This window comes from Ursus arctos, unplaced genomic scaffold, assembly GCF_023065955.2.
Source record: "Ursus arctos isolate Adak ecotype North America unplaced genomic scaffold, UrsArc2.0 scaffold_2, whole genome shotgun sequence".
Lineage (NCBI taxonomy): Eukaryota > Metazoa > Chordata > Mammalia > Carnivora > Ursidae > Ursus > Ursus arctos.
Window position 1 is genome coordinate 57,004,353 of NW_026622874.1, and position 23,945 is coordinate 57,028,297.

Here is a 23,945-nt window from a genome sequence, read left to right on the forward strand (position 1 = left end):
GCAGCCCGGCCCCGCCCCTCCTCGCAGGCCCCTCCTCACCCCGCGGCCCCACCCCTCTCCCCGGCCCTGAGGGCCCCGCCACTCGCCCTGCCTCTCCGCGGCCCCGCCCCTCCCCGTCAGCCCCGCCTCTCCTCCAGCACCTCCCGCCGGCCCCGCCCCTTTCCGCGGCCCCGAGGGCCCGGCGCTCGCCCCTTCCTTCTGCGGCCCCGCCCCTCCTCGCCAGCTCCGCCCCCTCGCGCGGCCCCGCCCCTCTCTGCCAGCGGGGCTTCTCCGGGCCATCCTCTCTTATCCCTACGGCCCCGCCCCTCCTGGCCGCCCCGAACCTCTGCTCCCCCGCTGCGTCCGTCCCCCATGTTTCTCCGAGCCCGCCTGGCAGCGCTCACTCCATTTCTCCGCACCCTTCGGCCTGCTCCTCTTGCGGCCATGAGCACTGGCACTTTCGTTGTGTCGCAGCCGCTCAATTACCGCGGCGGGGCCCGCGTGAATCCGGCGGACGCCTCCGGCACCGAGAAGGCGTTCGAGCCGGCAACCGGTAAAGGGACGGAGAGCGGGAGGCAGGGCCTGGGCGGCGGGCGGCGGGGGCCGCGGCCGTGCAGGGGGGCGGCGGCGGGGCCTGGGCGCGGGTTGGCGCTTCCCTGCTCCATTCGTGGAGGTATTCTACTGCCCCGAACCTGCATTTAGTGCGTTCGGCAAACGTTTGCTGGGCATCGGTGAGTGACGGTGTGCAGAATAGAGTTACATGTGCAGGCAGCTAAAGACTCCGTGTAAACACGAATGCATCTGGACGGGGACAGGAAGAGAGTCTAGAAACTGGTAAAGCCGGTGAGTTGCGTCTGGGGCGGAAGGGTTGTAATGCTACAAGGGCCTGAATAGAGTATACAAAGCCATGGTGCATGAGGTTGTGCCCCTGTTAGTTATTAATTTTTAAAGTTAGAACGGCAGTAATGTATTCAACTTTTTGCATAGGAGAGGATTAGGACTTCCAGGTGAAAACAGTAGAATGGAGAAGCGTGCACATATGACTCTAATAAGCATAAATGAGGACTCCGTTGCCATCTCTTAGCGTTAAAATATTTCTGTGCAGGAATCAGAATTGGGAAAGGGGGGAAAAAGCCCAGCTTTTATCCAGTGCTTGAGGTTGCCAAACAGCGTGCTGGGCCCTGGATTTGCTCTGAGAGTTCTGAAGATCACACAGCTAATGAGGAAGAGATTTTGATTTTGGTTTATGTTTATTTTGCTGAGCTTTATGGAATATTTGTGGGGAGAAAAATGTAAATGTTTTGTGCAAACCAGAATGGCCGGTAGCCAGAGGGACAAAACAGGATTGCAAAGGACTGCAGAATTTAGGATTGATCAATCCCGCTAAACTACAGAGTAGTAGTAACCTTGTCAGCCCAGGAAGGGGCCCCAGGCATCAGCGGACTCTCCTGGAGGAAAGAGCCTCTCCACCTCCATCCCTATAGTCCTACAGAAGAAAGGAAAATTGCTCTTTAATTACCTGCAACGTGTGCAGCCCCTAGGCACTGCCCTTACCGACTGGCTATTCAGATTTGTAACAGAAATTGCAGGCTTGTGCAATCTTTCTGGAAAAAGAGTCCCTGGAGTTCTTGGGGGAGGGAAAAGGAAGTTCCAATTTGGTGTACTTAAAGGATTCTTGTTGGTAGAGTCAGTCACAACCCTTGGGATGTGGGTTCATATTTTGCACCGGGATAGGGAATAAGATTGGAGTAAGAAAAGGAGAGGCGTTTTTCATATTTGAGAAAGATTTTTTCTTGTGTTTAGGGATAGGTTTGGCTGATATTGCTGTTTATTAACCATATTCATGAAGTGTCAGTATAGTATGATATGACTTCTGTAGAACACAGGCCAGTGATACAACATCAGAGTTCACAACCCGGGAGACCGAGGACTTTGAACTTTGATTTCGCAAGACCCCTGCGATTCTCAAACACTGTTAAGGACAGTTGCAAAACCCAGCTGTAAAACAGAGGAGGACGGGGTTCTTAACTTGAAGTTCGTGCTGTGCTTAGGGCAAGAGACACTCTCTGTCATTCTGTGATGTGGTGAAGTACATTTTTCTAGAGAGAAGTCTGCAACTTTTATTAGATTCTTCAAGGGTTCAGTCACCTCAGGATAGAGCTAAGAACTGCTGGTGTAGGAGTTGTCATTAAATCAAACCATAGTTAAAAACAAGAAGGGGGTCACTAAAAGGGAATTTGGGTATATAGTGCTTTCTTTAAACTTGAGGCAACAGTTGGAGATAACACCGTGTTTCCTGTCATAGGCCGAGTGATAGCTACTTTCCCTTGCTCTGGAGAAAAGGAAGTAAATTTGGCTGTCCAGGATGCAAAGGCTGCCTTTAAAATATGGAGTCAGAAATCTGGCATGGAGCGCTGTCGAATTCTTTTGGAGGCTGCCAGGATCATAAGGGTATGCTTTACTTTTTTTCTCTTTCAGAAATGTCCCCTTGAGTTGCTCTGAGGGTTCTTCGTGATGATTTGCAGTTAGACTTTGATGCTTCATTAGGTTATGCCTTTTTTACGAAATTGAAGGACATTTTCGTGTGATCACCCGGGTATATAGAACATGCTTTCTTCGAGTAATTGCCTTCTGGGTCTTGGCTCTCTGTGACCTCTCCCTTGGCAGGTTGTTTTCTCCATCTTTGTTCTCATGTGTCCTTTGCAGCTTGTCTCCTTTTCAACTCTGTGTACTCGTTTCCAAACGGTTTACTTTTTCTTCTGATGACTCTTAAGTCTACCGTTCTTTTTTCAGGTACATTTTCTACCTTAACTGCCTGGGAAGATTTCATAGATTTATAGATGTTCTCTTCTTAAAAAACAAAGTCAGGGGCACCTGGGTGGCTCAGTTAAGCATCAGACCTTTGATTTCGGCACAGGGTGTGGTCTTGGAGTTACGGGATTGAGCCCTGTGTCAGGCTCCGTGCTCAGTGGGGAGTCTGCTTGAGATTCTCTCTCTCTCCCTCTGCCCCCCCCCTTCCGTCCTGCTTCTGCTCAGGTGCTCTCTCTCTCGCTCTCTAAGATAAATAATCTTTAAAAAACCCAACAAAGTTAAAGCTTCTTACAGTCTTTTTTTTTAAATTTTATTTATTTTGAGTAATCTCTATACCCAACATGGGGCTCAAACTCATGGTGCTGAGATCAAGAATTGCATGCTGTACCAATTCAGCCCCTAAACTTTTTACTGTCTTAAAAAGCAAAAGGACTAGAGATGCTCGTTACAGAAAATTAGAAGATTCAGAAGCATGTACGCCAAAATGTGAATGCTGGTTATCTCTGAGTGGTAGAACTCTGGTGATTTTTGTTCTCAAAGTGTGTTAAGTCAGAAACTGTGACGTATCTGAGAATACCATATTTGCAAAGATAACATATATATATACGTACATATATATCGTGATAGGAGACACAAGGCTTGCTGGATTAGAGAAAGATATATATATTTTTAAGATTTTATTTATTTATTTATTTGAGAGAGAGAGAGAGAGCACGAGCAGAGGGGAGGGGCAGAGGGAGAAGGAGGCTCCTCACTGAGCGGGGAGCCCAACACAGGGCTGGATCCCAGAATGCCGGAATCATGACCTGAGCCAAGGGCGGATGCCCAACCGACTGAGCCACCCAGGCGCCCTGAGAAAGATACGATTGATCATTCACAGCAAAATGCAGCAGTCAGAGCAATACCTTAGCACTAGTTTTCTGCGCTCCAGTCCCCATGGGGAGATGCGTGAGAGCCACAGGTTACCCTGTCGCATGTAGAGGTTGCCCCCCAGGAGGGGAACCCTAAAGTTATGAGACTCAGTTCAGACAGGAGCTGCTCTCACACCTGTGCCTGCTCTCTCTGGAGCGCGCGAGAGATGACTCACTGAGCAGATCTCCTCCAGGGTTTCGGGGGGAAGGTGTTACCAGCTTTATTACCCTGGAAAGCAAGCCGATGTCTTCAGAAATGGGAAGCAGCGAGCTTCCTATCTGCACGTCTCTCCAGGCACCTCTGTCTTTCGGGAGACACTGTGTCTGCCTTCCAAGGCCTTTGCCCCTCAGCTTGCCAGTGTCCTCTGCTCAGAAATCCTGGGCCACACAGAGATGTCACAGTGTTCATGGAGGATTTCCTCCCAACTAAGTATTTTCCTCTGTCCTTTAAATTTTTTTTTAATTAGACCACAAGTGGTAACTCAAGCAGATAATTTATTATTTTAGTTTGTCTTTCACTTTTTCCTAGTGCATAAGCATTTAGGGTTGTTGCGTCCCCTTAGGAATTGGCCCCTTTGGTGCCTGGGTATCTCAGTCGGTTAAGTGTCTGCCTTCAGCTCAGGTCCTGATCCTGGGACCCTGGGATGGAGCCCCGCCTCTGGCTCCTTGCTCAGCGGGGGGCCTGCTTCTCCCCCTCCCTCTGGTGTTCCCCATTCCTTTCTGTAGGTCCAGATTCCCATGTGGTGTCATAGTTTTTCTGCTTGAAGAAATTTCTTCAGCATTTCTTATCGTGCAGGTTTGCTGGTGGATGTTCTTTAACTCTTGTGTGTCTGAAAGTCTTCATTTTGCTTTGTCTTTTGAAAGAATTGGAGGTATATAATTTTAGGCTGATGGGGTTTTTTCAGTGCTTTAACTATTAGGAAATTCTAACTGAATTTCTGCCCCTTCTGTCTCTCCTCAGGGCTTCCAGTTACACACAGACTGGGCGGCTTGAAGCTCTAGCAACTGAGGCTGTTAATTTTTTTCCTGTTTTTTTCCTCTGTGTGTCTTAATTTGGGTAATTTCCAGGATTATCCAATAATTTAATTTAGAACTTCCTAACTAAAGAAAACCTATCTCTGGGTTCACACAAATGGCAGTGCGGGCCTACCCAGAGTATCTGCTGATCTTATCTGGCTTGTACCGGGCAGGGGGTGGGGGGTTGTAGATACTGTGGGCAAAGGTCTGAAGTGTGCCCGAAACGTGTGAGGGGGCAGGGAGTGGTTAGCCCAGTGCCCTGGGGGTGGTTAGAACGGCTGACTGGCTTTGGGCCCCTGTGGACACAAGTCCTCATCTGCCAGTGTCTGAGAGCGCAGGGTCTGGGCCAACTTATTTAGAATTTACTAACTTCCTGTTTTAGAAATCGGTTTTGTGAAGGCAGAGAATGGATCTGTATGTTTTTTTCTTGGTAATGAAGGTAGAATGACTCACTCAAAACTCTTGATACCTCTGGCCTTTATGGAAACATAGTGCGTTCAGATCTCTCAGACTTCTGTAGTGATTTTTATGTTCCTCCTCCCTTCTTTCCCGAGGTGTGTGCTGTGCGCACGGGCTCGTGATTCCTCCTCCCTTCTTTCCCGAGGTGTGTGCTGTGCGCACGGGCTCGTGATTCCTCCTCCCTTCTTTCCCGAGGTGTGTGCTGTGCGCACGGGCTCGTGATTCCTCCTCCCTTCTTTCCCGAGGTGTGTGCTGTGCGCACCGGCTCGTGATTCCTCCTCCCTTCTTTCCCGAGGTGTGTGCTGTGCGCACGGGCTCGTGATTCCTCCTCCCTTCTTTCCCGAGGTGTGTGCTGTGCGCACCGGCTCGTGATTCCTCCTCCCTTCTTTCCCGAGGTGTGTGCTGTGCGCACGGGCTCGTGATTCCTCCTCCCTTCTTTCCCGAGGTGTGTGCTGTGCGCACGGGCTCGTGATTCCTCCTGCCTTCTTTCCCGAGGTGTGTGCTGTGCGCACGGGCTCGTGATTCCTCCTCCCTTCTTTCCCGAGGTGTGTGCTGTGCGCACGGGCTCGTGATTCCTCCTGCCTTCTTTCCCGAGGTGTGTGCTGTGCGCACCGGCTCGTGATTCCTCCTCCCTTCTTTCCCGAGGTGTGTGCTGTGCGCACGGGCTCGTGATTCCTCCTCCCTTCTTTCCCGAGGTGTGTGCTGTGCGCACGGGCTCGTGATTCCTCCTCCCTTCTTTCCCGAGGTGTGTGCTGTGCGCACGGGCTCCTTATAACGGCGGCTGCCATTTCCTTCTGCTTCTGGTCTGCCTCACCGCTTATCAGTTTTAAAAAGACAATGCTGCATCTCGTCAACTGTTCGATGCACCTTTTATGTATGTCCAGACATTCACCCTCTTGTTTATTTTTACACTGGATCCGTAATACCCCACGTCTACTTCTTACACACTCTGTTCATTCAGCTCTTTGGTCTTTGGGACAAAGAAAGGCATTATTTAGCTTTTTCTCTTTAGGCCAGTTTCCCAAACCTTTCCATTCATCCCTGGCCCATCTCCAGCATCTCTGAGTCGTGGAGGCTACAACTGGAACAGTATTTAAAAAGAGAATTGATGAGTACTGACCATTAAAAATAATTACCTTGTGATCTTCACCTGCTGCGTGTCCTCGGGTGCATTAAAGTGGTGTGTGTATATAACCTCTTACCTGCCGATCGTCCTGTTTGGCGATTGCGTACTGTTTCCATGGTGATGCCTGTGTCTTACTCTATACATGCATACACATATGTGCACGTGTGTATGTATTTATACACACACACATATAACATTCACTTTGCAAACCATTCCTTGTAAGTTTTTTTTTTTTTTTAAGATTTTATTTATCTGAGAGAAAGCGAGCATGAGCAGGGGGCAGACTCCCCGCTGAGCAAAGAGCCCAGTGGGGGACTCGATCCCAGAACCCAGGGATCATGACCTGAGCTGAAGGCAGACGCTTCACCAACTGAGCCACCCAGGTGCCCCATCAAACCATTCCTTTTCTAATCGATCTTGAAACGAGGTATGGGTCTTAAATCTGACAATTAACTTGAGGGGAGAATAGGGCTGCTGTTCCGCAGCCAATTTTCTCTCTCTTCCAAATGTATCAGTGTGACTCCTTTCATTTAAAGTGCAAGCTGTTTCTATTTCTAAAAATTGGGCGATGTATTTTGAGTGTTGACTATGTTGAGGTGTCTGGTCGTATGTCTTAGATCTAGTCTCCCGTTTCACCCGAAGGAACGGAAGGATGAAATCGCCACCACGGAGACCATCAACAATGGCAAGTCCATCTTCGAGGCCCGCTGGGACATCGACACTTCGTGGCAGTGCCTGGAGTACTACGCCGGCTTGGCCGGGTCCATGGCAGGTGAGCCCCGGCCTGGGAGCAGCTGGCGGGGAGACAAAAGAGCAGATGCTGCTGGGGAAGGAGAGAGATTTGGGGATTAAGACAGACCGGGGTTAAAAATCCTGGGTTTATCACTGTCCGTGGGGGGTGACCCGGAGGATGACTTGATCTTCCCTTATTGAAACTGTCTTCGTGTGTCAGCAAAGGATTAAATGAGCAAATGTACGTACTGCGCTCAGCATGCTTCCCTGAGCTTCAGGCCAAGTTGTTAGAGGCAGTAAGCGTATCGTGTTGACTAGTTCTATGTCATTAGCAGAAAAGGTGGGTTTTTTGGACTCGGTGAGGTTTACAGTAGTTGGTGTTGGATGGTCACCAGCACCCAGCAGGGCTCTGGGGAGCCAGAGTCTGAGGTTCGGGTCCTCAAATTCCACCTGGTTTCTTTTAAGTTATTATCCGCTAGGTGCTCTAAGGTTTTAGAAAATTAAGTATTAAGTCGTGTGAACACGGCTTTGAGGGACGGGTGGGATTCTTTATCGGAGAGAACGTTCAGCGGCGCGCACGCAACGCTGGGTTGAGCGCTGGAGCGGAGACGGGGCGCGCCGCTGTGCTGGGGGCGGGGGGTGGGGGGCGCGCCGCTGTGATGGCAGGGGTGGGGGGCGCGCCGCTGTGCTGGGGGCGGGGTGGGGGGCGCGCCGCTGTGATGGGGGCAGGGGTGGGGGGCGCGCCGCTGTGGCGGGGGCGGGGGAGAATCGAGTTGTTTGTGCAGGCAGCTAGAGACGCCGTGCAAACACGAACGCGCTGAATACCGCTGTTGGCCGAGTCTCCGGAGAAGCAGCCCTGCATTCTCGCGGCTCCTCTGTTTCCCTCTTAGGCGAACACATCCAGCTCCCAGGCGGCTCCTTCGGTTACACCAGAAGAGAAGCGCTCGGGGTCTGCGTGGGGATAGGCGCGTGGAACTACCCCTTCCAGATCGCCTGCTGGAAGTCGGCCCCAGCGTTAGCGTGTGGTGAGAATGATTCTTCCGCGTGGGAGCCGTCTGTTCTCGCACCATTCCCCCACTCACCTGTTCGTGTGTGCGTGCGTGCCTGTGCACACACTCACACACACACTCACATCAGAAGGGGCTGCCTTGGGGTACCCAAAGCCTCCGAGGACGTGTGTCCCTGCCCCGCTGCTTGGGGACCTAACAGCATAGCTAATGTACACAGATTGCGTCTGTATTATTCCCAGTTTTATTTTATTTTTTTAAAGATTTTATTTATTTGAGAGAGAGAGAGAGCGCGCACAAGCAGGGAGAGCGGCAGAAGCAGGACCCCCCCCCCCCAAGCAGGGAGCCCGATGCAGCACTCGATCCCAGGACCCTGGGATCATGACCTGAGCCAAAGGCAGACACTTAACCGACTGAGCCACCCAGGCAACCCAATTCCCACTTTTATTTATCTAATTTATTTTTGTTATGGAAAGGAAGACTGTGAGTTTTGGTCTTGGAGGTCTTATTTTTTACTGTTAAATTGATTTAGGTTTGTGATCTTCATAAGCTCTCTTCTGCACAAGAGCAGTGGGATGGGTTTCTGTGGAAGGAGTGGCACTCAGGAGTTTGGCTTCACTTAAGAAGCAGAAGATAAACTTTGTCCTTCTTAAGACCAATGATAAACAAGGCTCCCATTAGAGAAATTTCGGCTGGCGACTGAAAAAGTTTTCTCCTACCATTTAAAGAGGAATCCGTGGGAAAAGATATTTTACTGTATCTTAGGAAACAGTCGTAAGGTTAAAGACAGCAGTACGGTTGGGACGCTGCGTCGAAATGCAGCGTTTCTTGTGTTGCTGCTACGTGTCCTGCTTTTTCCAAGTTCCCGTGTGAGGCAGGGGCAGCTGTGACAGAAGGAATAGAACTAAGTCCTTAGCTTTGGAGACTCCTCAAACTTAACCTTTCTGGTCTTCAATTTCAATTTCTCTAAAATGGGAGTGAGCACAGCATGGTGGCACACGTTAGATGAGATATAGATGTGGAAAGGCCTGGGAATGCGAGTGTGAGGTATTCCTGGTTGACGCTGGGCAGGTGGGTGGCTTGGGATCTGCTCACGGAGGGAAGCCAAGGAGGGAAGAACAGGTTGTGTTTCCTTATTCGTTCCAGTGTGGGTCTGGGAGTCTGTGGGGGGAACAGGAGACATCTGGAGTTGTTCTTGGCTTGTCCTGTCCCGTCCTGTGCTCAGAGGATCACCGGTCTTAGAAAGTCTTTTGTGCCCGCATGTTGGGTTTGTGCAGGTAACGCCATGGTCTTTAAGCCGTCTCCCTTCACGCCGGTGTCCGTGCTGCTGCTGGCTGAGATCTACACGGAGGCCGGCGTGCCCCCTGGGCTCTTCAATGTGGTGCAAGGAGGGGCTGCCACGGGCCAGTTTCTGTGTCAGCATCCTGACGTGGCCAAAGTCTCCTTCACTGGGAGTGTGCCCACCGGCTCGAAGGTAAAGATAAGACCAGTATCGCTTCCCATAAATGACGGTGTCTGGTGTGAGGCTTATTTTCTGATCTCACCCAGCTTGTACTGGGAGGGAGGCCGTAGGAATTGGGGCAAAGATCTGAAGTGTGCTTTAAACATCTGAAGTGGGGAAGGAGTGGAGTTAAATGATTAGAACATTAGGCTGGCGGTCGGTCCCCAAGGGGATGGAAGTCTTCATCTCCTGCCTGTGTCTCAGAGCACAGGGTCTGGGCCGCCACTTGGGTCCTTGGTATCTTTTTTTTTTTTTTTTGAAGATTTTATTTATTTATCTGACAGAGAGAGAGACAGCCAGCTAGAGAGGGAACACAAGCAGGGGGAGTGGGAGAGGAAGAAGCAAGCTCCCAGCGGAGGAGCCTGATGCAGGGCTCGATCCCAGAACGCTTGGATCATGCCCGGAGCTGAAGGCAGATGCTTAACGACTGAGCCACCCAGGCGCCCCTGGGTCCTTGGTGTCTTTAACTCTTCTGTAGCAGCCACATCAGAAGGAAGGGTACTCACTCAGTTTATTTCTGATGTATTGTTTTCACCTTAATGGTCAGCCTTGAACACAGTAATAGTAATAGAAGAGTTTCCACCTGTGACACGTGAATGAACGGTATTTTGAAAATGAATTCCCTCTTCAGAATGTCAAGTGCAGTCCTGTAGATTCTCTTCAGGGTTCTGAAAAAGGATAAATAGATGAAGGGCAAAGTCACTGACAAGAGCAAGGCTGCAGGTCGGCCGTAGTTCGAGATGCCTGGAGACTCCGGTCCTAGCGGACGGTAGCACGCAGTTTTATTTGCCTTTCACTTCCGAATGTGTTTGTTCTTGTTCTGTAAGATCATGGAGATGTCAGCTAAAGGAATCAAACCCGTTACCTTGGAACTGGGAGGCAAATCTCCCCTGGTCATCTTCTCCGATTGTGATATGGAGAACGCTGTGAAGGGGGCGCTGATGGCCAACTTCCTCACGCAAGGCGAGGTATGCCCCTGTCCCTGGCAGAGGTTTCAAAGGAAGCTCACCCCTTCCTCCAACAGCATGTTTTAAAGCTTTTAGTTTTGAAATAATTTCAGACTGACAGAAGCGTCGAATTCCATGTACCCTTGAGCCGTGTTTCCCAAATGTTAACGTTTTATCACGTTTCCTTTGTCATTCTGTTTCTCTTTCTATACATACGTATGCATGTTATTTTTTTCTGAAGTGTTTGAAAGTTGCAGACATAAGACTGGTAACTTCTACATTGCTTCCTAGAAGCAAGCGTGTTCTCTTACATAAGCACGGTGCCCTTAGTAAAACTGATAACCTCATGTAAGTATACTCACTCTGCAGCCCCTATTCACATATTGTCATTTTTAAAAAGATTTTATTCGAGAGAGAGGAAAAGAGACAGAGCATGAGTGGGGGGAGGGGCGGAGCTAGAAGCAGGCTCCCCGCTGAGCAGAGAGCCCAATGTGGGGCTCAATCCTCGGACCCTGGAATCATGACCTGAGAGCTAAAGGCAGACACTTCACCGACTGAGCCACCCAGGCACCCCCACATATTGTCATTTGTTTGACATTAGTCCTTTTAGCAAACAACACAAAAACACAGCTTATTTTTCCTGGTCCAAGATCAAATCCAGGAAGGTGTGTGTGCATTTAGTTAGTGTCTTCATAGCCTCCTTTAGTCTGGAACAGTCAGCTCTTCAGTTATTCTTATCTTTTAGGACCTTGACATTTTTGAAGAATACAAGCTATTTATTTTGTAGAATGTCCCTCATTTGGGGTGTGTCTGGTGTTTCCTTTTGATAAGATTTGGGTTATGCGTTTGGGGCAAAAACACCGCCGAAGTGATGTTGTGTCCTTCTCAGAGGTGCAGCCGACCCTGCTGACGGTGGGTCTTTCCTGGGGAATCACCGCGTCTTCCTCTGTGGGAGACGTGTCACGTAGCGGACAGTGCGAGAGGATTCTGCAGCTCCTCGGGCTCTCCCCCGCAGTCTTCACAGCCTTGGATGAGTTTTGCTGGAAACAGTTTCTATTATGTTGGTTCCCAAATGGTGATTTCCCAACATTTCCCTACATTTATTAGTTCACTCTCCACTGTGAGAAAGAACTTTCCCTTTTCCCGTGTTTTTTTCACTCATTTATTTTTATTATTACGGACCATGGATTCTTACTTCATTCTATGGATTATGGATTACAGTCCATTTGCTACCGTGGTTTATTTTGACGCTCAGATGATTGCAGATTGGGCCCATGGCAGCTCCTGTGACCTTTTGCTATGTGTTCATTATTCTGTGAGCGTGAGGGCTTGGCTCTAGTTTTGGACTTTGTATCTACAGTCCGATAGCATTTGAACAGTTTTCGTGCTTGCGTTCCACGGGAGAATCTAAATGGTCACGATTGATTTGTGATTTTAGAGAGAGATGTTCACTGTGAAATGCTTCGGGTTTTTATGAGGCTCAAGCCCTTAGTTCTTAGTCTATTTTTACTCTCCCTCCCCTCCTACTCTTAAAATACACGGCTGCATTGAGCCTCTGATAGGAGGCAGTAGGAGAGCTCGTGTGGCTCGTGCTGTGAATGGCCTTAAGGAAAAGTGAACCAACAAAAAGCTAGAACTTTCATCTCGGGCAGGCAGTTTCTTTGCTGATATGGTGTTATGTCCACAATTCCATGTGTGATCCTGTTCAGTATGGGGATAATTTTTAGAGCTGGAGCTAACCTGTTAAAAAGGTGTACTGTCCCTTTTAAGATTAAACCTGGTGCATTCTTCCCTCTTTTCCTTTTTCCTTCTTTACACACATACAAATTTGTGTCTGTCCTTCAGGTTTGTTGTAATGGCACAAGAGTGTTTGTGCAAAAGGAAATTCTTGATGAATTTACAAGGGAAGTGGTGAAACGGACCCAAAAGATAAAAATCGGAGATCCCCTTCTGGAAGATACAAGGATGGGTCCCCTCATCAACCGCCCACACCTGGAGCGAGTCCTTGGGTTTGTTAAGCTGGCGAAGGAGCAGGTGAGAAACAAGTGGAGATGGGATGGGGTGAGGGGGAGGGGAATTATAACACGTTCCTTGCTGGGTGCACACTTCCCGTGCTAATACCCGCTTGGCTCGTGATGTCCTCAGCTGTGGCCTGCTTTGTACCTGCAGTGGAGTGACTAGGTGTCTGCTCAGGACACACTGAACGTTTCAGGAATGCATATCAGGGTTGTACTTTTTATTTATTTTTTTAAAGATTTTATTTATTTGGGAGAGAGAAAGAGCACAAGCGGCAGGTGGGGAGGGCAGAAGAAGAAGGAGAAGCAGACTCCCCGCTGAGCAGGGAGCCCAATGTGGGGCTTAAACCTAGGACCCCAAAATCCTGACATGAGTTGAGGGCAGACGTTTTAACCAGCGGAGCCACCCAGGTGCCCCAGGGTTGTATGTGTAACAGAAACTATGCATTCTTGTTTCTCTTTGGGCAGGGTGCTCAAGTGCTGTGCGGTGGAGACGTATATGTGCCCGAGGACCCCAAACTGCAGGGTGGATATTACATGAGACCTTGTGTATTGAGTACGTCCTCTTCGTGTTTGCTTTTAAATGGTTTGAATTAAATGTCAGCTAGAAAAGGATATTTATAAAATACGTACATGGTGTGAAGCACGTGTCGGTAAACTGTGTCCCCACTGCTCAGACTTAAGGAGTAGAAGTTCTTCATTACCTCCCGTGTGGATGGGAGTGTGGATTCGTTTCCTTCCTCTCGGATGACAGTGTGCGTTAGTTTACCTGAGACTTAACTGGGTCGACACCTGTTGTTCTGGAAGCAAGGAGCTTAAAAAAAAAAAAAAAGTGCATGTTTGATAAAAAAAAAAAATTAATGAATTTCGTTTCTCAGGAAAGTTGCTGAAGAATATGTTTTTCTTTGAATGATATGTCATCAGTATGATAAAACCAATTTGTCAGACAATCTGGCAATGTTTTAAAAATTATGTATTTTAATAATTTTTAGCACCTCTGTTCAATCTTAAACATCTCCTGGTTTGGACAGGCAAGTGTGTGGTCATCCCGCTGTCCTCAACCCTTTTACTTCCCCCCTACCTCAGAGGTGTCCGCTGCTCTAGGTAATGTCATTCTCGTGCTTTCCTCTGTCATTTTACAATATATCTTAGTAGCCCTATAAAGATATCGGTAGTTTCACTGCTGTTCCACATAGTCCTAGAAGTCCTAGCCTCAGCAATCAGACAACCAAAACAAAAGGCATCCAAATGAGCGAAGAATACATACATACTTGCACACAGTGGAATACTACTCAGCCATCAAAAAAGGAAATCTTGCCATTTGCAGTGATGTGGCTGGAACTAGGAGGTATTATGCTAAGCAAAATAAGTCCATCAGAGAAAGATAATTATTGCTCTCACTCATATGTGAAATTTAAGAAACAAAACAGGGCATAGGGGAAAGGAGAGAAAAATAAAACAAGACGAAATCAGAGAGGGAGACAAACCATAAGAGACTCTTAATCATAGGAAACAAACGGAGGGTTGCTGGAGGGGCCGGGGGTGGGGGGATGGGGTAACTGGGTGACGGGCATTAAGGAGGATACGGGATGTGATGAGCGCTGGGTGTTGTATGAGACTGATGAGCCACTGACCTCTGAACCTACTCATATACTATATGTTAATTGAATTTAAATTAAAATAGTAAAAATATCATTAGTTTCATAGGCTTTAAAAAACTGTATACAGTTTGAATTACGTTGTGTAATTCCTTACATCTTGTCTAGAAGATACTCCAGCTGATCTTTGTCCCTAGGGTTGACAGCGGTGTCCCTTTTCAGCACTTGATTATCTGATGCATTTTAACCTTTAGCCCTCGCTAAAAAAAGATCCACTGAGGTTTGAAAGCTGTGAACCTAGCATCCATACCATGGATTAGCTTGTACTTATTAAGTGACTAGGAAAAGCTTATAATATATTTTTAGTTACAAATAAAAAATATAGATTAAACCATAGTGTGTATGGTATTAATCCAGATGTATTAAAAAGCAAATGTATGCGTAAGAAAAAGAAGGAACGGAGTATGCATCATAATGTTAATAGTGGATTTCTCTGGTTGCTGGGATTACAGGTGATTTTTATTATACTTCGTACATTTCTGAATATTCCAGATTTTTCACAGGGAAAATTTTTTCCTAATTTTTAGAATTAGGGAAAAAAAAGTTATTCTTAAACAAGCTGTGAACCTAGGCAAAGAACAGGGAGCTAACCAAACAGAGTTTTATTCTAGTGATTCTGAAAGCCTGGTTTGTGGTCCACGACGTCAGTGCCATTTGGAAAATGTGTTAAAGGAGCCGATTCCTGGCTCCCGCCCTAGACCAGAGATCTGCTTTGTAATAAGCCCCCAGTTCATTTTTATTCATATGAAACTTTGAGAGTCACAACAGAGTCTGGGTTAACTTTAGATTCCTTAAGATTTGGGGCCTAAAGGACAGTAAGTGTTCCCTTTCAGACGGGAACCTTCCTTCCCTCGTGGGTCCACATCTCCTTTGAGTCTCCAACACAGAATTCACTGCAGACAGAGCCACGTGGTGTCACCAACCTGCAGGAGATAATAAAGTATTTCCTGGGACTCTTGGGTAATGATTGTCCTGAATAATTGAATATTCTGGCTAATCGTTTCTCTAAACATCGTATATGGATTCCTAGTTTTCAGAGAATTAGAACATAATGAACTATCCTTCAGCACAGCCTAAGTGTTATTTATTATATCTTTAAGATTGTTCAGGTGTCCCCAGAGTGTGACATACAGGTGACCAGAGTGCTTTTCGTACTTTGTATGCGCAGGCTCTAAACCACCGCTTAAGAGAATGTAGACTTGCCATCTGTGTACATGCATGAGGAGCTGGTTCCCAGACTTTGGCTGGTTTACTGCTGATGTTAGGAGTAGCGTTCTCAGGGCGTTCTTAAGGCTGTGTATTTCAGCACTTACTGTGGAGAAGACATTTGCAAGCAGCAAGCACGATCATTCCTTCACTGGTGTTTGACTCTATTCCAATTCCAATTGACTCTATTCCAGCTAATTGCAGAGACGACATGACCTGCGTGAAAGAAGAGATCTTTGGGCCAGTTATGTCCATTTTACCATTTGACACTGAAGCGGAAGTTCTGGAAAGAGCCAATGATACCACTTTTGGCTTAGCGGCTGGTGTCTTTACCAGGTACGTGGGGAAGGACACCTCAGGCAGCTTTGCAGGAATAGGGGATGTATGCCAGAGCTGCCCAGAGAGCCCATTGCTCTCATTTCCTCTCTGGAGTTGATGTTTTCATCAGCATTTTCTGTCTGCTCCAGGAGAGGTCCGAAGGTGACAGAGTAGCATCTGGTAGTTTGCCCTGAATGGCCAGAGCCCCTGCTGTTGAGTTTAAATTGAGCTTTAAAAATTGTTGATGAATATTCTATTTCGTTCATTCATTGAACAAATATTTAAGGTTCTGATCTATGGAAAGCATCTATGTAATGCGAATCACCGTTCCTTGCCGTGAGGATTGAGTGGGTTCAGTCTCCGCTCTGGCTTTGCCGCCACAGGACGGACAGAGGCGCTCACCAAGAGTGACTCCAATACGCTGCTCCTGTTTTAACAGCTTTGTAGAATGATTCATGTACCGTACAATTTACTCACTTAAAGCGCATAATTCAGTGTTTTTTAGTGTATTTAGAAAGTTGTATAACCGTTACCATAATCTAATTTTAGAACATTTTCATCATCCCACGAACATGAGCTGTCATTCCTCGTTCTCCCCTCCCCCCAGACCCAGGCCACCACTAATCTACTTGCTCCCGCTACAGATTTGCTTGTTCTGAATATTTTATATAAATGGAATCCTACATCCTATAGTATGTGACTTTTTGTGACTGGCTTCTTTTTTTTTTTTCTGGTCTTATTTTAATTTTTATTAATGTAATAAAAAATATGCATTTTTGTAGTGCCTCGTATGTATATTATAGTGTGTACATAGTATTTTATGCTCATGTCCATAAATTTTATGTTTTCTGTAGCAGAGGTTACATCAAAATTCTCATGAACAATCTATATTGCTAACGTAAACCAATTTAACTCAACCACTTAAACATCACTTCAACTACCCAAATAATTGTTGTAAGTATCAGAGTATTTGGACTGATGGACATAGTCAACATAATCATTGATTAAATGTTCCACTTTTCATCTCACTATTTGATGACAATATCTTTTTTTTAAGTCTACATTAAGGTTATTTTAATCCAAATCATGTTTATGATAGACATATTTGGGTTATCAAACTCGGAGTCACAGATCGAATACTACATTGACAAAATGCAAAAGATAGAGACTAGATTATAATGTAGATTCTATAACCCACTGATCTACACAACTTAGGCAAAAAGATATATAATCAAGAATGTTTGCTATTGTTCTTTTTTTTGACTGTCTTCTTTGACTCAGAATGTTTCCAAGGTCATTTATGCTGTAGCAGGTGTGCGTACTTCCGGAATAATATTCCATTGTATGGATACGTTTTGTTCATTCACCCGTTGATGGACATTTGGATTGTTCCTGCTTTTTTGCTATTATGAATAATGTCTCTGTGGACACTTGTATCTGAGTCTTTGTGTGGCTCTGTTTCATTTCTGCCTGGGGCACACACCTAGAAGTGGAATTGCTGGATCATACGGCGACTCTGTGCTTAACTCTTTGAGGCACTGCTCAGCCTTCTCCCAAGTGGCAGTACCGCCTCCCGTGCTCGGTAGCAACGTGGGAGGGGCCAGTTTCTCCGCCTCTGGGGCAGCCCTTGCTACTGGCTGTCCTTTTGGTTTCCGCCATCCTGGTGGGTGTGAAGTGGTGTCTCAGTGTGTGTGTGTGTTTTGTTTTTTTTTTAAGATGTATTTATTTATTTAAAAGAGAGAGAAAGATCGAGCATGAGCAGGGGGAGAGGGGGAAGCAGACTCCCCATTAAGCAGGGAGCCCGATGTGGGACTCGATCCCGAGACCCTGGGCTCGTGACCTGAGCCGAAGGCAGATGCTTAACGACTGCACCACCCAGGTGCCCCTCAGTGCGGTTTTGATTTGCATTTCTAGGAGTTGTCTTTGTCACTTTCTTGATAGTCTCATTTGCGGCACAAAAATCGTAAATTTTGACCAAGTCTCATTCTGTTGTTTTTCTTTTTGTTTGTTACTTTTGGTATCATGTCTAAGAAGGCTTTGTCTAACCCAAGGTCCTGAAGATTTATTCCTGTTTTCTTTGAAGAGTTTTATGGTTTTCGCTCTGACGTTTTAGGTCTGTGATCCGTCTGAGTTCATATTTATATGTGGTGTAGAAACGGATCGACCTTCGTTCTTAGGGGACATGTGGATAGCCAGCTGTCCCAACACTATTTATTAAAAAGACTCTTTTTCTCCCCATCGAAGTGTTTGGCCCCCCTGTTGCTGCTACTTACTTTATAGATGCTTTCGAATGAGACCGTAAAACTCAAGTCCTTCTCTCCTGTGCCTGGATGTTGCAAGATTTTAAAACATATTGTGAAGAAGTGAGAATTTGGCAATGCTTTGAGACCTTTAGAACTGGTAGCCTAACTTTTCCTGTTAGAGCAGGGGCAAAGGAAACCGAATAACCGACACGTTTTGTTTTGTCCTGTTGTTGTTTTCCCTTCGTAGGGACATCCAGCGCGCGCACAGGGTGGTGGCCGCGCTGCAGGCCGGGATGTGCTTCATCAACAACTACAACGTCAGCCCGGTGGAGCTGCCCTTCGGCGGGTATAAGAAGTCAGGTGAGGAGCGGAAACCATGGGGGCAGACCCGGTGTCTGGGGCTGTGGGTTGTCGTTCAGACCCTGTAGACCAGCTTCCCAAACATGGCCGTGTATCAGAATCACCTGGGAAAGTATCCTGATTCCTGCTCTTCCCCAGACCCACCAAACCGTCTCTGGGAATGGAAGCCAAGTGTCTTTATTCCCCCCAGAAGCTGTCCAGAAGGTTCTGACGTGTATATAGCCTAGCTTGTGAACTGCTGGTAGACATCTCAGAAAAGTTTATCTTGTGGGTAGAATTAGTTTTTCTTCAAAGTCTGTGATCGCTGGAGGCATGAAACCACCTAGAGGTTCCGGCCTGAGGCAGGGTGACAGGAAAGGCCAAGTGTGGGATGCTGTCCTTGTGACGTGTGACCTGGTGACCCAGCGGTGCTTGGACTTTGAGTGATCAGAGCTATCGGAAGAGTCCCCTGCTCTTGTGAGTTGGCGGGGTGTAAACAGCAAGCTGCTCTTAACAGCTTTGGTATAAGAAAAGGTTAACAAATCTATTATGTAGACTTAAGTTTTCAGTGAGCACCAACTTTTTTTTTTTCTTAAATGTATTTATTTTAGAGACGGAGAGAGCACATACACACAAGGGGGGGAGAGGTAGAGGGAGAGAGAATCTCAAGCAGACTCCCCGCATTTTCCACATGTTGTTGCGAAGGTATCCTTCCCCATTTGGACCTATGCACTCAGGTCTTTGTATCTCTGTTAAGTTTCATAATCTCAAAGTTAGTCTATAAGTTTAGCTTTTAAGCCATAGAAACAATCTTTTTTTTCTTTTTTTTCTTTATTTTTTTTTTGATAGAGCAGGGCTGGAGGGGCAGAGGGAGAGGGGGAAAGAGAATCTTTAGCAGGTTTCCATGCCTAGTGTGGAGCCAGATGCGGGGCTCGATCCCACAAGCCTGAGATCACGACCTGAGCTGAAATCAAGAGTCGGACGCTCCACCGACGGAGCCACCCAGGCGCCCCAAGTTAGCACCAACTTTCAGAGGCGTCCGGCGATTATTGTAGAGACTGCTCTTACACTGGATAGGAAAGCCTGAACGTTTTCAGATCTCAACCCAGAACAGAAATGAGACGTGGATATTCCCCTGTCCCCGCCTCGCAGGCCGGTGGGTCACTTTTGCCCGTGCCTGGCTCCATAGCTGGTACGTGCACTTGAGGACTTCCTCCCAAACCTTGTCGGTTCTGTGTCCCTCCCCCCGCTGGGGTCCACCGGGCCCGTCCTTGACGGTCACCGTGACTTTCAGTCCCACGGCTCATCGTCACCCCGCTCTCCCTTTCAGGGTTCGGCAGAGAGAATGGCCGCGTGACAATCGAGTACTATTCACAGCTGAAGACTGTGTGTGTGGAGATGGGGGATGTGGAATCTGCTTTTTGAGAACGTGCGGCGTGGCCAGGTGTGGAGCGAGGACTGGGTCGCGGGGGAGGCCGTGCAGCGGCCGTCCTTTCCAATCCCGGAACTGTGTCTTTCAGGATAAGAGAAAGGCTCAGTGTTCTTCATGTCTCAGTCCCCTTCCTCATTGAAAATGTGCCCAAGTGCCTTTTAGCTACTCATCAAGAAAGTTGTGATTGCGCTCTAAGCAGATGTCTGTGAAATCTGTAACACCCTTCTGGAGAACAGGGAGAGGGACCAGGATTATGCTTCTCTCACAGGTCTGACCCGCTGACAATGCCCAGTCTCTGGCTTGCTTCAAAGAACTCGTTCCTGGTTAGGTTCCCGGTGGGATCGGTAGAGACGTTTTCCTGCTCGTGGACATTTTTAAGCTCTGAGCCCTTGTCATTCCATTGAGAAAGCCGACGGTCGGGATCGAGATGACAGGGTCACATTCTGCGTGATGGTTACCTTGCCAGAGGAGGCCTTTTGTTTCCACTCGGCGCTGGTGGAGAAAATGGGTCTCCAGCCCTTGCACGACAGACAGCCTGCTCTCTTTTTAAATACACAGGCCAGCCATATGCTACGGCAGCACACCGAAATGCAATAAATCACACTGTTAACCCTTTCAGCTTCGCGTTTTGGAACGAAGCCCATCTCCAGGGAATGCTAGTCCACAGAATAGGGCTGAAGTTCAATGTGTAAGGCCGGGGATTTGTCCTTTGCACTCGGGAACAAGGATGGGCTTTCGTTGCTGTCATGAATGCTTATGGTCCGTGGGAACTTGTAGGCTCTGTGCCCTTCCCCATTCTGACACGCAGTGCCTGTGTTTGCAGGGCTGTCAGATCACGGCGACTTCTCAGCCCGTCGCAGGGGTCCTCACCCTGCCCCTTTCTCTGCCTTTTAGGGAAATAGTTTATGTCCGTTAGCTGCACGAGTCAGGGTTGGCCAGAGACACAGTACCACAGAAGAGAATAAGGGAACAGGGAGGTAGAAATAAGGGAAGATTTACTGTAAGAATCGGCTCACATGATCTTGGAGGCTGAGAAGGGCCCCAGTCTGCCATCTGCAAGCTGGAGACCGGGAAGTCTGGTGACGTGGTTCTGTCCAAGGCTGAGGCCCGAAAACCAAGGGGGCAGAGGGTACAAGTCTGAGGCAAGGCCGGAGAACCAAGAGCGCTGGTGTGCGAGGGCAGAAGATGGATGTCCCCGCTCAGGCAGAGATCGAACTCCCCTCTTCTCCATCTTTTTGTCTGTCTGGGCCCTGAATAGACTGAGCGATGCCCACCCACCCCGGGGAGAGCCATCTGCTTCCCTCAGTTCACGAATTCAATTGCTGATAACTTCTGGAAACCTCCTCGCAGGCACAGCCAGAAACCATGTTTGACCAGCCGTCTGGGCATCCCTTAGCCCAGTCGGGTTGGCGCACGGAAGGAACCAGCGCGGTAGCTGATTTAGCCATCGGGGTGAGGGAGGTCCTCCTCACGGGGCCCGCATCTAAGTGTATCAGGATGGGTAAACACCGCAGTGTTGGGGGACGAGGACAACTGCACCCGCCTCTCGGGTGTTTATTTGCACAGAAGGCAAGTAGGAGCCGCCCCAGAGAAGACAGATTTCGCTGTTCCTTTAGAGGGAAAGCAGCAGGGGAGGGGGAACCAGTGTTGGAATCCCCGCTGTGTCCCCACTGCTACATCTTCACTCCGTCCTCCCGCTAAACAGAAGCGAGATACTAGCCCTGATGTTCAGAAGAAGAAACCGAATCAGAGAGGCCGGGTGGCTGGGACTTCAATTCTCGTGCTTCCTGCTATCCTTCCCTGGTCCTGGAACTTAAATGCTGTGTGCTGGGCTCCTGGGACTGCAATAACATGTGACCACAGACCTAGAGACCTGAAGTCCTAGGTGCTTTCCAGGCGTTGGCGGGGCCCCACTCCCTCCGGAGGCTGCAGGACAGAATCCTTTCCCTTGCCTCATCCAGCGTGCAGAGCGACCCTTGCATCCCTGGCTCATGATCCCTTCCTCTGTCTCTAAGGCCAACAGCTTAGCATCTTCAGCTCCCCCTGCTGCCCTCTTACAAGGACTCGTGTGACGGCATTTAGGGCCCACGGAGCGTCCGTCGTCATCCCTCAGCTCCAGCTTCTTCTTCACATCTGCAGTCTCTTCCTGCCTTGGAAGGGAACTTCCACAGGTTCCGGAATTTGGATTGGGGGCAGTGTTCTTCAGCTGCCCCAGCCCGCACCGTCCACCGTGCCTGCCAGGATGCCACCAGCTATGGTCCTTCACACGTCTACCAGACAGTATTATGTACAAAAGACGCTTCAGGAAACACTGACTTAACCAGGAGGTCAGGCCTTCCTCTGATTTGGAAGAAGTTAGGTCCTCTAGCGAAATTCTCTTGGGCTCCTCGTCTTCGTCTTTTTTCTCTGAGGTTATTTTGATTCCCTTTTTGAAAGTTATGCAGAAGAGCCCCCTTCTTTCTCCCTCCCTGTCTCATCTTCTCTTCCAGGGGTGACTACTGTTTCTCTCCTAAGATTTTCTTAAAGGGAGTAACTGCAAACTAACCCTGTCTCCTGATGCCTGTACGAGCTGTTGCTTGTAAGACAGTGGCCAGTCCAGTCCAAGGGTCCTTTTGCCCAGTTCAGGAGTTCCTTAGCCATTTGTTTTAGAATGGAAAATGGAGCTTTTCTCAAGATGGAGGCTCTCATGTCCAGAAGTTTTATACAATTCCAGAAATGCAAACTCTCAAAGCCAGAACTGTCAGGCCCTGGGCTCATGGGAAGTGCTGTTTGCATAAGTGAATGGATCAGAGGGGCTGGGTTAGCCTTGCTCCTCACAGTGGCCCAGCGACCAGCAGCGTCTGCTTGTTAGACCCCCGGAATCTCTGTCCCTCCTCAGACCTGAGGATCAGGATTTGCATTTTAACAAGACCCCTAGGGGATTCTTAGGCACAGTAGTTGGCCAAACTCTGTGCTTAGAGCAATGGTTCTCAACTTTGGCCACACAGAAGTGCCCAGAGAGAGCTTTAAAGATATGGAGATTCTAATTTAGCTGATCTGGGGTATGGCCTGGTCATCTGGATTCTTGAGGTCCCCGCCAAGCTGAACTCAGCAGACAGGCTGAGAACCACTGCTGCCTGAGTATGGTAGCCACTAGCAACGTGTGGCTGCTTACATTTAATTAAGATTAAGTAATTCAGGTTTTTACTTGCTTTAGCCACATGTCAGGTACTTAATGCCGCACATGGGGAGTGGGGACCGTATTGGACAATGCCCATGTCCAGTCTTCCCATGGTGTCAGAAAGTTCTGTCGGACGGTGCTGCCTACAAGGGAAGGACCCAAGACATTGTTCAGTTTTCGAGTGAGCTAGGAGACCACCTTTGGGGGCAAGTGCTGGGAGGGAGGAAGAGGGGAGTGGGGCAAACCCTGGAGCAGGGGCTCCTTAGAAGCAAAGAGGGTAGTAGGTCACTGGTTGCTGACTCCTGATGCATGAAGCTTCACCAGCAGGTGGCGCTGCGCTCCCCACACCTTGTGGTGGAACCGGAGCTGGTCTGGGGTGCACGGGGCGCGTGCTGTCGTTTGATCCTCAGGAACTTTCTAGGGTAAGTGTTATCCTTATCCCCAGTCTACACCTGGGGGAACTTAGGCTTAGGGAGGCTAATAAACCTGCCCAAGTGACACAGCTCCCGGGCAGGGAGTCCCCCGCGGTACTATGTGGAGTAATTAGACGCGCGTGGTTCTCTAGTTTCCATCTACAGCAAAGCCCAGAGTGTGTTTCTCTACGGAACCAAACCGCCTGTGGAACATACACTGTCAAACTAGCCGTGAGTGCGGGACTTACACCACCTTTGGAATTGATCAGAAAGTAGCTTGTCAAACACGGTTCTCTTCTATGGCAGGGGTCTACACACTGCAATCGGCCAAGCCCTGAGTGGGGGGCCTGGGGAAATGGAAAGGCACAGCTCTGGGTTCCCCCCTCAGTCACAGCATCGTTTCATGTGGTGGGGTTCCTTCTAAAACCTCTTCGAGCCTATTCTGTAGTAGCAAAATGACAAAGACGGATCACACGACTTTGAAAAGCATCCCGTCCAGACTCCCAACAAAGGTGAAAATGCCACGTCGTCCCCAGGCCGTCCCTGTGCCGCCTCCCTGACGCCCAGACTGTGTGATGAGAAAGGAAACCACGACCGTTCCCTAACCTGAGGTGCACTTATGAGAAAATAAGCACGAGAAACAAAAACCAAAAAAAATCATAACCCCAGCC

General features: G+C 48.3%; 1 protein-coding gene across 2 annotated transcripts; it reads left to right on the plus strand.

Annotated features, from left to right (window-relative positions):
- Positions 1 to 222: 222 nt before the first annotated feature.
- Positions 223 to 20,319, plus strand: ALDH9A1 (aldehyde dehydrogenase 9 family member A1). Of its 2 annotated transcripts, none has more exons than XM_026517263.4 (11): positions 223 to 532; positions 2,285 to 2,430; positions 6,946 to 7,075; positions 7,926 to 8,060; positions 9,320 to 9,516; positions 10,371 to 10,511; positions 12,336 to 12,524; positions 12,974 to 13,061; positions 15,564 to 15,705; positions 18,178 to 18,290; positions 19,600 to 20,319. In XM_026517263.4, the coding sequence occupies exons 1-11, from the start codon at positions 352 to 354 to the stop codon at positions 19,692 to 19,694; spliced, it is 1,557 nt and encodes a 518-aa protein (XP_026373048.3). In that variant the 5' UTR covers positions 223 to 351; the 3' UTR covers positions 19,695 to 20,319. The 2 variants fall into 2 exon arrangements, with proteins under 2 accessions (XP_026373048.3, XP_044246589.3); XM_044390654.3 differs by lacking the exon at positions 223 to 532 and adding an exon at positions 700 to 822.
- Positions 20,320 to 23,945: the final 3,626 nt, after the last annotated feature.